Source organism: Hevea brasiliensis, chromosome 7, assembly GCF_030052815.1.
Source record: "Hevea brasiliensis isolate MT/VB/25A 57/8 chromosome 7, ASM3005281v1, whole genome shotgun sequence".
Lineage (NCBI taxonomy): Eukaryota > Viridiplantae > Streptophyta > Magnoliopsida > Malpighiales > Euphorbiaceae > Hevea > Hevea brasiliensis.
This window is the reverse complement of record NC_079499.1, coordinates 5,765,830-5,778,111: the sequence shown is the minus strand read 5'-3', so window position 1 is coordinate 5,778,111 and position 12,282 is coordinate 5,765,830. Positions and strand designations below refer to the sequence as shown.

Below are 12,282 nucleotides of genomic sequence, written 5' to 3'. Positions count from 1 at the left end.
AACTCTTATGTTAAGATACTGCTACCAACACTTTATCAAACTACTTATACGTTACCCGTAACCTGAATACTCGCATTGGTAGATAAATAAAGATCAAGAATAAATAAATGACATGAACTGTTGCATCAAAAGATAAACTCATGAGAATAACCACCTACGTGGGACCTTCTGACACAAGACAAACTTTAACGAAAATTACGAGCATAAATAAAAAGAAAATAAAGACGAACACTAGATAAGGCAACGGTTCAAACACTCACCTGCAAGAAGTTGAACCAATTGAACTAACTATGAAGTCATGAATGTTGCAGAGTTTCGGGCTAACAGTCTGGGGACTAATGCTTGCCTTGAAATGACGAATGCCTAGTTAGCATATAATCGAACCGGAATGATAATGAATGAGATTGAACCCAGAAAATAAAAGTGGATATAAAGGTGGTGAAAACAGAACTGAAACTTAAGAAAGGGTATCACAGAGCAATGAACAAACTGAAAATCAGGAGTTTCAGTGTCCAACACTTCTTCAAAGAAAATACTTGAGAAAACTGGTTTCTAAAGTCTTTCTAGCTTAAAAATAGCAGAGTAGCGAAACTGAATTAATTTTCAGAGCTTTTCCACTATAATTACCACCCTTTTCTTCGTGTTTTTTTTTCAACAGTTTTCATGCAGGTATTTATAGGGAACGGATGTCCCTAATGAAGGATCAGGATTCCCTTTGAGGGAAATGGAAGTTTTGGATTTTAAAGGATACGATCTGATGGTTGGGAATTAAAGAAAATCAAAACGAACGACCGAGATCCTTTTGTGCATATTTGTCCTTTCTCCTTTCTAATCTGACGGCTCAGAATTTTCTTCTCAAGGGCGAACCGAAGGCTGAGAATAAAGGGCGCCGATTTTGTCGTCTTGTTCTTTGATCCAAGGGCTCTGGACTTGTCCTTACAAGTAAGATCAACGGTAAAGATTGGGATGTACAGCACTGTCATGACATACTCTGGCACCTGTCAGTAATGTGGGCAATTCTGAGGCGTGCGGTGGAGATTTCGTCTGCGACGCTTTAACTATCTCGGCTCTAATTATGACGACAGTTAGCGGAAGTTGTCTTATTCTCTTTGTTTTCCGACCTCCCCTCCCTTCCGATCTTTCTAACACGATCCTTTTCCGATCTCTCATGCCGGGCTCCCCTCTTCTGACCTCTCCTACTCCGGTCTTCTCCTTTATCCGATCTGATTCAGTCAAAGCATTTATTCCTTCAATTTTCAGAGGCATCCGCTTCGTTTTCTGCTCGCAATAAATGCTCAGACTTTCCCTATATATATATACCTTCAACGGGAAACCCCTCCGCATTTGATTTTCCCCTCTTTCCTTCTCACATTTCCTGTTCTAACTGCTCCAGCAATAGTCCCGGCCATGATAGTTGCTTTTGATCTTTTTCCGATTGTCCTCTTTATTCCTCGACTGAAAATTTACGATCCCGGTGATCGGAGAATTATGATCGGAGAATTATGATAACCTCATTTGATGACAGTGAGAGAACCAGACTAATTCGCCGACCTGGATTGAGGACCTCGATCGTGTCGATCTCGAATCGTTCGACCGATATAGTCGGCGAACTGATTTCGGGCGAGAAGACTACTAATATTCCTCTTAACTTCGGTGACTACCCCTTGAAATTCATTTGGCTCCTCACCACATTGGGCGTCCCGACTACAGCTCGGTTTTGGTCGATGACAGTGGAGATGAGTCTCCATCCTCATGAGAGTCATAATCACCCCATCTGAGCTGTACGTCTATCCGCTGTCTATGGCCGGGCAAATCTTTTGATTCAGCCACGAGACTAGGCTTTGACATAGGCCTTTATTAGATAGGATGTTCCACCGATCTCTAAAGATCGCCCCTATGATGTAATCAGACTTTTAATGTAATCCGATCTCTAGAGATCGCCCAAATGATGTAATCTGACTTTTAATATAATCCGATCTCTAGAGGTCGCCCAAATGATGTAATCTGACCTTTCGAAAATAAAGTTTTATTTTGACAACTATTATTTTTATTATTATTGCATTGATTATTTTTCGATCTCTAATGTGTTTATCCGATCCGGTTCCTAACTGAACAGCCCTTGACCAATCCGCACTTCCAAACATCCGTCTTAATTCACCGATCTCTAACTAGTCGATCTCTCCTTATTATGGAATTTCTAGAACATTCGTGAGACGTGTCAGAAAAAGCTGGCGAATCTCGCGAACCAATGCGCCGCTTGGGACACCGTGAGCATTAAATGCTCATACTAGTATAAATAGGGGATGAGTCCGCCAGTCGTCCCCTTATGTCATTTTCAGCCTTTCGCGAGCGATTCCAAAATCCTCTCGTTTTTTTAAGTTCTTCCGACACCGATCACACTCCGGTAAGGGTTTTGATCTTTCTTTTAGTTTAAATTTTCTCTTTTCTTAGAAAATGAGCGGCGCCGAGGGTCAGAGAGCGGCAAGCCCCCCTTCCGTTCAGGTCTCGTGGTCGTCAGATGAGGTAGAGGTAATCGGAATAAGCGGGCGATCTGAACCCCCTAGGACCTCCATTCCAGCCCGCGGTCAAGCAGCATCCTCGAGGCAAACACATTCTTCAGGGAGAGAAAACCTTTCCATGGACGAGCTGCCGTCAATCCTTCAAGAAACTGACCTGCAGTCGTTCAGCCAAGAGTATAACGTTCAGCCCGATTCATACAAACTCATTAAGTGTCACGGCGATCTTCGAGCTAATCACTTCTTCGAAGAGAATGATATGATCATGGTATACGAAGAGCAACTAAAAGCCGGGCTGCGGTTCCCTCTTGACGACTTCTTCAAGAAAGTTCTAAAATTTCACCAAGTTTGCATAGCCCAAGTTCACCCGAACTCATGGCGGATCCTAGTGGCCTTCAGAGGCCTTTGCCGAGCCAAAGGACTCAGTCCAACGGCGAAGGTATTCGCCGAGCTACATAGGCTAACTCACCGAAAGGACGATGAGTACTGGTTCTTTCAGGCGAAGCCACATTGCGGGCTCTTTACCGATCTGCCCTCCTCCCTAAAGAATTGGAAGAATCGCTTCTTTATTTTGAGGAGCAAAATTCCGAACGGCTTTGAGGGTTTCCCACGTAGCTGGCTACACCAGGGCCCCTTACTTCCGAAGCGCATCATCATAAATAGGGAAGAGGGCCTAATGGTGATGGAACTGAAAGATCAGGCGGCCAGACAGAAATTCTTTTGTTTAGATGCGATGTACCGAAATCGCATCATTGGACTATCACGGTGGTCACCGGCCAAGAACACGGGCTTCAGCTCTCTGACCTCGGCTTCGGTACTTTCTATATCTCTGATCTTTGGGCCTTAGCGATCTCACTGACCTTTTCTTTGTGCAGGTATGGCGAGCAGCGAGGCTTCCAAGGAGAGCCAGAAGCGGAAAAGAGAGGTCTCACGGAAAGTGCGGGAGATGAAGCTGGTCGAGCTGCTTCAGACACCCAGGCATGATCCTGGGGAAATGCAAGGAGGCTCGTCTCAACCCTTGGGACAGCCGATCCCCGACATAGAAGTGGTTCGGTCTCCTCCTCGTCAAGAAGAGCCGCCACCACCCCCTCCAGTTGCTTCGAGTGCAGAAGGGGGTCCTCCCCAACCACCTGTGAGGACCCTTTTCCCGTGGCGCCCAAATCCTGATCCACTCACTGGAGAAGAACCGCATGGTTCGAAAGAACCGGGGTTTTGCTAAGGTCTTGGGGTCCTCCATCTGCCTTCGGGAGGATCGGGATAGGCTAACCCCGAACAGCCTCGACAATATCCTGACACAAACTATGAGCCTGAGCGTGGAGAGTCTGGTGAACCAACACATTATTCGGGAGAAGGCTCACCGCTTGAGGCAGGATGTCGAGAAGGTGGGTCAGGAAGCTGCTTCCCTCCGATCTCAACTTTCGTCCGCCCAAAACTACATATCTGAAATTGAGGGGCGGATGAAATTCTACGAGGATAAGCTGGCTGAGCAAGCTCATGTTCTTGAAGAGGTTCGGGCGCTCTGAGCTGCTGAAGTCGCTCGCCTCACTGAGGAGCTTAAAGCAAAAGAAGAAGAGGCAGTGACAAGGGAGGCCGGTGCTTATGTGAACGCTCATGGGGATCTCTTGGCCGAGCTCAGGAAGCGTTATCCCGAGGAGGACTTCTCCTGGATGGTGGATCTAGCTCCCCAGGACGAGGAGGATAGCGAGGAGGATGCCGAAGGTGATAGAGGGGGTGACCAAAATGTAGAACAGGCTGGATGTGATCTTCCAGCCGAATGACTTGTATAAATTTTAATTTGAAATGAAATGAAATTCCCCTTTTTGTTCAATGATTAGATGCGATCGGAAAGTATCTAAGTTGTATAAGCACTTGATTGTCTGAACATATTAGAACAACAACTAAAAGTGATTATTAATCTAAGTGTAAGAGGTCGGAAAACACTATAAGCATGAGATCGGCTGAGAACAAATGCTAAACGAGACTTGATTAAAATTGGAAATTTGATTTGAATATTTAAGATCGGAATCATCATTAAACCGGATTGGAACCTTAACTTGATTATTCCCAAACTTTTAAAAGGGAGATCGGCAATAAGACTGGTGGCATAAAGGCCTAATGTTGGTTCAATCTCGTTTAACAAGAGAGATCAGAAATGTAATTGACTGGTCAGGAGACTTGACAATTGGTTTGAGAGATCGGTGAGGCTTTAAATGATATGGGGACTTAGTATCGGTTTCAAAGTTTATTGATTTCGGGGATCGGCCAAAATATGGTGTCGACACTGCGGATCGACTCTTTTGAGCTAATCAAATGTCATGGCGATTTTCGGGCCGATCACTTCTTTGATGAAGGTGATCTCATCATGGTATAAGAAGAGCAGTTGAAGGCCGGACTCCGTTTTCCTTTGGATGAATTTTACAAGGCTGTCCTAAACTTTCACCATGTTTCGGTAGCTCAAGTACATCCGAACTCCTGGCAGACTTTAGTAGCCTTTAGGGGTCTCTGCCGAGCTAAGAAACTAGAGCCCACGGCTAAAGTCTTTGCCGAGCTGTACAGGCTTGCCCGAAGGAAGGATGATGAGTTTTGGTTCTTTCAGGTAAAGCCAAACTGTGGGCTCTTCACCGATCTCCCTTCTTCGCTGAAAAATTGAAAGAACTGATTTTTTATATTGAGGAGCAAAATTCTGAACGGCTTTGAGGGTATCCAACAGAGTTGGCAACACCTGGTCGCTTCAATTCCGAAGAAGATCACCTTAAATGAGGACGAAGACGTTATGGTGAAAGAGTTAAAGTCTCAGGCATCCACCTACAAATTCTCGTGCTTAAATGCGGTTATGGCCAAACTGAAGTGGTGGATGATGCGGCTGATCACTGATGAAGACTATGAGTTTCAGTTCTCTGACCTCGGTCCTGGTACAATCCATATCTCTAGCCTTTGAATCTTAGCGAACTCACTGACTTCTCCTCTGTGCAGGTATGGCGGGTGGCGACGCTTCTAAGGAGCCGCAAGCGAAAGAGGGAAGTCTCCCGAAAGGTGCGGGCGATGAAGGAGGCCACTATTACTGCTACTCAGACTCCTCAGCAAGAATTGATAGAGGTACCGAGCTCCCCTCCCCGACCTCAGGAGCAGCCGATCCCAGAAGTAGAGGTCGTCATTCCTCCTCCTTAGCAGATCAAACTTCCACCTCCCCTGCCTCCTCCGATCTCGTCTAATATGGAAGGGGAGTCTTCTGGTCCTACTGTTAGGACGCTTTCTCGGGGCACTCAGCTCCTGATCCAATCACTGGAAAGGAATCGTTCCACCCGAGGGAACCCCGGCCTAGCCAAAGACATGGGCACCTCTATCTGCTTCCAAGAAGATCGGAATAGATTGGCAGAGGAGAGCATCGATGATATTCTAATTCAGACAATGAGCTTGGGCTTGGAGGCTATTGCCAATCAACATGTGATCCGAGAGAAAGCCCACGCCTTAAGGAGAGAGATTCTTAAGGCGGTCTAGGATGCCTCAGCTGCACAAACTCAACTCTCCTCTGCTAATGACTACATCGCCAGAATGGAAGATCGGATGAAGCATTACGAAGAGAGGATAGCGGAGGTGGAGCGAGAACTTGAAGACTCTAGGGATGGTCGATCTGTCGATCTTGCTCATTTTTCTGAGAAGCTTCAGGCGAAGGAGGAGGAGCTCCAAGCCAAGGAGGAGGAGCTCCGGGCCCAGCAAGAGGAGCTCCGAGCCTAGGAAGAGGAAAGCACAATGAAAGAGGCTGGAGCCCATAATGATCTCCTGGCCGAGCTGAGGAAGTGTTATCCTGAGGAGGACTTCTTCTGGATGAATCAGCTCATTCCAGAGGCCGAAGAGGAGAGCGACGAGGAGCGGAAGAGAGAGAGAGAGAGAATCAGAGAGCAGATGATGTACCTGGGGAGCAGGCTGGGGATGATCCACCTGCTAAATGACTTGTATATATTTTACTTTGAAATGAATATAAATCCCTTTTTGTTCAATTTCTTAATGAGATTGGAAAGCGTTCAAATTGCATGAGTAATTATTTGAACGTATTTGAACATTAATCTTGAAAGCGATTATTAATCAGAACATAAAAAATCAGAAAAACATTACACATAAGCATGAAATCGAACTAAGCCATGACCAAATACCGGGTAAAACTTTAGAACATTAGAATTGCAAAGACTTGACATTGACTTGAACTCTTAAGATCGGAATCATCATTAGACCAGATAGAAACTTTAACTTTATTTTAAGGAAAATCTGGGATCTTCAAACGAGAAGTCTGATCACATCATTAGTCGAACGAAGTTCTACAATATTTGTACAGAGAGATCGGAGAGTATCAGTAGGCAAGAGACCCAATATTGATTCGAACCCATCTAATAAGAGATCGAAAAACAATTAACTTAAGCGTGAGATCGGTTTATTCCATGGTCGAGCAATCAATGAGTTCGAAAAAGCCATTAGTGATCGGAGGACATCGGTTGAGAGCGAATGATAAAGTCGATTTTAAAGTTCCTTGACTTCGGAGGTCGGTCAAAATATGGTGTCTACAGTACTGTGAGTAAAATATTAATTTTAATGGTAATTTCGATATTATTATATGTTCAAGCATGCCCATACATCACTTATAAATATGTATCTATGTAGTTAAATACTAGGCACATTTTATATTGCATTCATAATTGTTGAAGTGCCATGGATGTTATTTGTGATAATTTGGAGCAGTGTATGTGCATTAGTGTGCGTGTGGATATAGACAGAACAGGTAGATGCGGGTTGAGAGAAACTCGTTGGGACCCGGTCCTTCGGGAGTAGACACGGCTTAAGAGACACTTGCTGACAGAGGTTGGATTAAAAGGGCTGTATAGGGGATCAGCTCCCATACATGTATTGCTTGATAGTGTTGGGTATGTGAGTGCTCCAAATTGCCTTTTTGCTGTTATGATGTAAATTGTATAAAAATTATGATGATGTTACATTTCATTCCACAAGGTACATTAGCTTTAGATAGCTATAGAAATTGTGCTTAAAATTGGTATTTTACTCTCTGAGTCGAACGCTCACTCCTATTCATCTATTTTTCCAGGCTACAGGAGGATTATTTGTTGTGGCTAACATGTTCTTCTTCTTCGCAGGACCATTAATAGTATTTAATGTATTTTATACAATCTAGTTAAATTTTAGATTCCGCATGTGTTAGAAGTACTTATTTTTATTTTGGGCCTGTATTATAAAAGTTATGTTGGACCTGTAAAATTATTAACTGTATGTATGATTGGATGGGATGAGGGAACTGAGCTCCCATTGGACTTTTGATATTATAAGCATGTAGAGTGTGAGCTGAGCTCCCAAATTTATTATATATTGTGTTTACAGGTTGGACGAGTTAAAAACTCCCCGTTGAACGATCCATTTTATGGCCGGACTCTGTCCGGTTGAATTTTTGAAATTGGGCCCAAATGGGCCTTAGGATTGAGTTGAGGAATAGTTAGGCTTACAACGGGCCTCGGGGGCTTTAGGCTGGCCCAGGTCCTAGTACCGGTCCGGCCTACAAGTTGGGTCGTGACAAAATGAATGAAATCAATTTTGCTTATCTAAATTAATCTTGCACATTATTTCAGATTCCATGCAGAAAATAAATGGAATCAAGGAGCATATAAAAAAAATAATTCAGACACTCAGTCATTCACACATATAGGAACATTACTGTTCCTTAATTCTGCTTATTGTTAATGCTTGAGCTGAGATTTGCCTTTCTTCGAATAGAAAGAAACAATGCTCCAGGTGTATCTTATTACATAGAATTTCTTATAAAGAGGTTTGTCAACAACCTACATATCTTTTTAGATGGGTACAGAATTTCCTTATATAGGAGGGAAACTGTTCGTCAAGTACTGATTTGGGATGTAGCAAATGGATCCTCCTCTGCATTTTTTTGGGGTCTACCAGTCAAGTGGGTTAAGTTTATCACTCTAGCAAATGGATTGTAGAGTAAAAGGCCTTCTCTTTAGTCTTTTGTTTGATTGCTAATTGTTTTACCTTTCCCTGTTCATTTGGTTTTAACTTTATTCATTAGGCTTCCCTCAAAAAAAAAAAGAAAAATATTCATTAGGCTAATTTCATAAGAATCAAATAAAGTTTGCTTTCGTTTTCTGGAAGCATATATGCCTTTCCTCGTAAAGTCTAAATTCTACATCTGTCACCTGTGACGTCACATTGTTTTTTTTTCCTGGGATGAGTCGTTTAGAAATTAAAACCAGCACTCATATCAGTGTCCTTGTCATATGAGAACGAACCAGAAACTATAATATCGGATGTCAGAAATGATGAGAAAGAGGTGAAAAAACCACAAGTAGCAGTAGAGTAAAACTCTAGTAACACACCTTAGAAGATGATGGAGGTTAAGAAGCCTGCCACACAGGTTCTCGCAGAAGCTGAATCTCTCGAAGCTGGTTCACTATATCTTCCACAAGGCTCAATAGAGCATTTACCCTTTCCCTGTGCTCTGTAGAGAAAGTCAACTTCTCTTTTTCTTCTTGCACTATTCGAAGCCTTTCTCTAAGCCATTCAACCTCATTGTCAATTTTCAACCTTTCACCATCAACAGCAGATGAAGAATGCATCCGCAAGTCAATAGTAAGAGTTTTGTACAGTGAACTACCCAAAAATAGCGAGTTTCTACACTTATTGGAAGAGTTTCCATGAAGTTTAGGCTCAATTTCTGCCATGCTTATAGTAGGACAATCTCTAAAAAATATACTATTCTGAACCCCAGAATCTGAAGTGGTAGCACTCAATGGTCCGCTTTCTTTTCCACCATTCTCCTTTCCATGTACAGTTTTTTCATCAATGACATGTATGTCATAAACAGTTGATTCCGTGTCAAGCATTGAACTATGCATGTTGCAGCCTGCTTGATTCCACTCTTTCTCTAGCTCTTCTCCACTGCTGCCACAAGTTTGGGGTGCCTTCATTCCTGGTGATATCACCCTGATATCCCTTTCTGTTTTTTCTTTCCCTGCCACACTAAGAGTTTTCTGCACCAATCCTTCTGAAGCAGAAAAGTCAGAAGTTAACTCCATGTGCTTTGACATCATTTCTTTCCCCAAAGCAAGTGTATGTATATGTTCATGATTAGAAGGCCATTTTGGATTAGTTGCCACTTCCTTTTCACCAATGGATTTACTATTCTCAATCTGCTGCAGCACTGGTACTGGATTCTCATTTGAATCAATGGAAAATGAAGGTGTCTGTTCTTTCTTATCTATCTTAAAGCTTGAATCGCCTTCCAACTGATCATTTCCCATAAAGTTCATCTGCTCATAAGCCTCAATCTCCTTCTCCAGAAAATGAATCTCCCTCTCCCTCCTAACAAGGATCTCTTTCAGAATGTTCATCTTTTCTTCATCATAAGCACATTTTTCTTCTATCACCCGTTGATACTGCCTCGCTTCCATTTCAATTGATGCCTTATCCTCTTGCAGCCGCAATATCATTGCCATGACTTCATCAACAGCAGTTGCAGCAGCAGCCCTCTCTTTCTCCAACTCTTGGAAAAGAGCTGCATGGGTGGCTTTCTCTTCTTCAAGTGCTTGTTCCAACACAAGGATAACATTTGCATCATTTCCAGCACTGTCTTCAACATCACAGGTAAAATTTTCAACAGATAATTGATCCCAGTTGATGCCTTTACCCTTCCCATTGGATCCATCCAATTCAAACCGATGGCTTATTCTTTCACTGAAATCAGTGCCATTTGGAACATCTCGATTACCTAAACCAGCATTACCAATGGTCAGTTTGCATTCTGGTGATAAATATGAAACAATGAATTCAAGTTTCAAAAGAATCCAATTTAGAACTCATATCATAACCCTATTCAGAATATCCTCAAAATAATATCCTGATTCCAATCTGTTAGTTAATACTGAAAAACATGTAGCATGAATCATCAACGAAAAAATTAGTTGTTGGAGTATCACTTGTGGGAATAAGTCCCAGTGTACAAGAAAATTGAAGGATAAATAAGTGTTGGCAAACCAAGGACATTTTGGTGATGGGAGCCCAGTTTCAAGCCTAGTTCATTGTGTAGCTTGCCTATTTGATATTCACATTCTTGCATCCATAATTCTCAACAAAATTAAACATAACATATTTAATTGTGGAAGAAATAAAAAAAAAACCATATTCTATAATTGAGGGGAAAAAACACTTTCCCCATTAGGTACTAGGGCGACGCAATTAATCAAGGTGCATATGTCTCTCACCGAGGAAACCATCTTCTATTCCACTGTCAGTATCCAAGAATTCGTCAATTTCACGTTTTCCATATCCAACAGCAGCTCTTCTGCGCCACTGGATCCCAGATTTCTGTTTCTGGTTCATAATCTTCTTCCCCTCAGCAACATACCTACTTTTCCTATCAACATGACTCTGAAATCTTGGACCCGAAAGTGAACGACAACATGTTTCTCCCTCCAATTCAAAAATCCCATTTCCACATTTTCTGTTTCCAACCCCTTCCACATGGAAATTGCAGGATTCATGCCCAAACCAAATCAAATTCAAAGGAAACCTATTCTTCGCCAACTCCTGAACAGCATTAATCTTTCTTATTGGCCAATCAATAAGCAGTCTGTGCAAGCATAAATCATCATTTTGGTACCCAAAAAACCCACTACAGGGACATGGCAGATAAAATCCAAAGAAATTCAAGAACTTTGATGGGACAAATGCAAGAGCTGACACACATAGCAGAGTATAAGCAATAGCAAGGTCAATGAAGGCCGCTATAAGACCACCCAAAGTCCAAGAGTGAACGGCCCTGAAAGCCATTCCCCTTAAAAGAGCTAAAAATCCCAGATTCAGTATTGAATTCTGAGAAGAATTACAAGAACTTCATGAACAATAATTGAACCACCACCAAGAAAATGCAAAATTTGGAACTATGATTTGAACAATAACCCACTAAGAAAAATGCTATTCCAGTAAAGAATTCTAACAAAACAGAGTAAATAACATGACCTAAGATGGTATAAAAACAAGCAGGTCCAACTAGAGGATTAGGGTCCACGCATACCAGCAAATAAGCACCAAGAAAAGGAAATAAAAGGTAAAATAAGCAAAAAAGCTTCGTTACTACGGGAGCTGAAAAGGAAAGAAGAACCTGGAATTTACAGTCGAAACTGTGCATGCAAAATGGAAGATGTGATCGAAATTGAGAGAAGAAACTGAAGAAACACCCAGTATCAAGCAAGAATCGTGGTGAGTTGGTTAAAAAATTTAGAAAAATAAGAAGAACAATTTTTTGGAGTCGACACGTGAGGCCTAAAAAGCTGTGCAAGTAGAAGAAAGTTCCAAACCAAGCATGCAACTACCTTCATTCCTGCGTTGCGACCGGACAGAGCCGTCGGTTTCATTATGGCCCTGCATACATTTTCACTTTTTCAGTGGCTAAAATATATATATTAATTTTAATTATTCTGAAACTGCTTTAATATGTATAATTAAAATATGATATTCAATAAAATTAATTTAAAGGTAGATAAGAAAAATAATTTAAAGGATAAACATGGAATTTGTGATATTAAAATACGTTTTTATATGCAAATTAATTTAAAATGTAAAAGCATCATGAAAAGAAAAGAGTTTAATATTGAATATATAATTGAAAGCAGGGCCCTAAGGTCGGATCTTATAGTTGGCAGTTGAAACACATACGCACACACGCGCTTGGGAAAGTAGTTGGTAGTTGAAACCT

General features: G+C 41.9%; 1 protein-coding gene across 5 annotated transcripts in view; it reads right to left on the bottom strand.

The window, feature by feature from the left end:
- Window positions 1-11,951, bottom strand: part of LOC110663222 (uncharacterized) — an 83,070-nt gene extending 71,119 nt beyond the window's left edge. For 2 of the 5 annotated variants that reach the window (XM_058149876.1, XM_058149878.1), the window contains exons 1-2: window positions 10,790-11,945; window positions 8,906-10,296 (exon numbers count right to left, since the gene is read on the bottom strand). In XM_058149876.1, the coding sequence (XP_058005859.1) occupies window positions 8,924-10,296; window positions 10,790-11,357 (1,941 nt within the window). In that variant the 5' untranslated portion in view covers window positions 11,358-11,945 and the 3' untranslated portion in view covers window positions 8,906-8,923. Of the gene's footprint in view, window positions 1-8,902; window positions 10,297-10,789 lie in introns of those variants that run through there. The other 3 variants (XM_058149880.1, XM_058149879.1, XM_058149875.1) reach the window with 3 other exon arrangements.
- Between the last annotated feature and the right edge of the window lie 331 nt (window positions 11,952-12,282).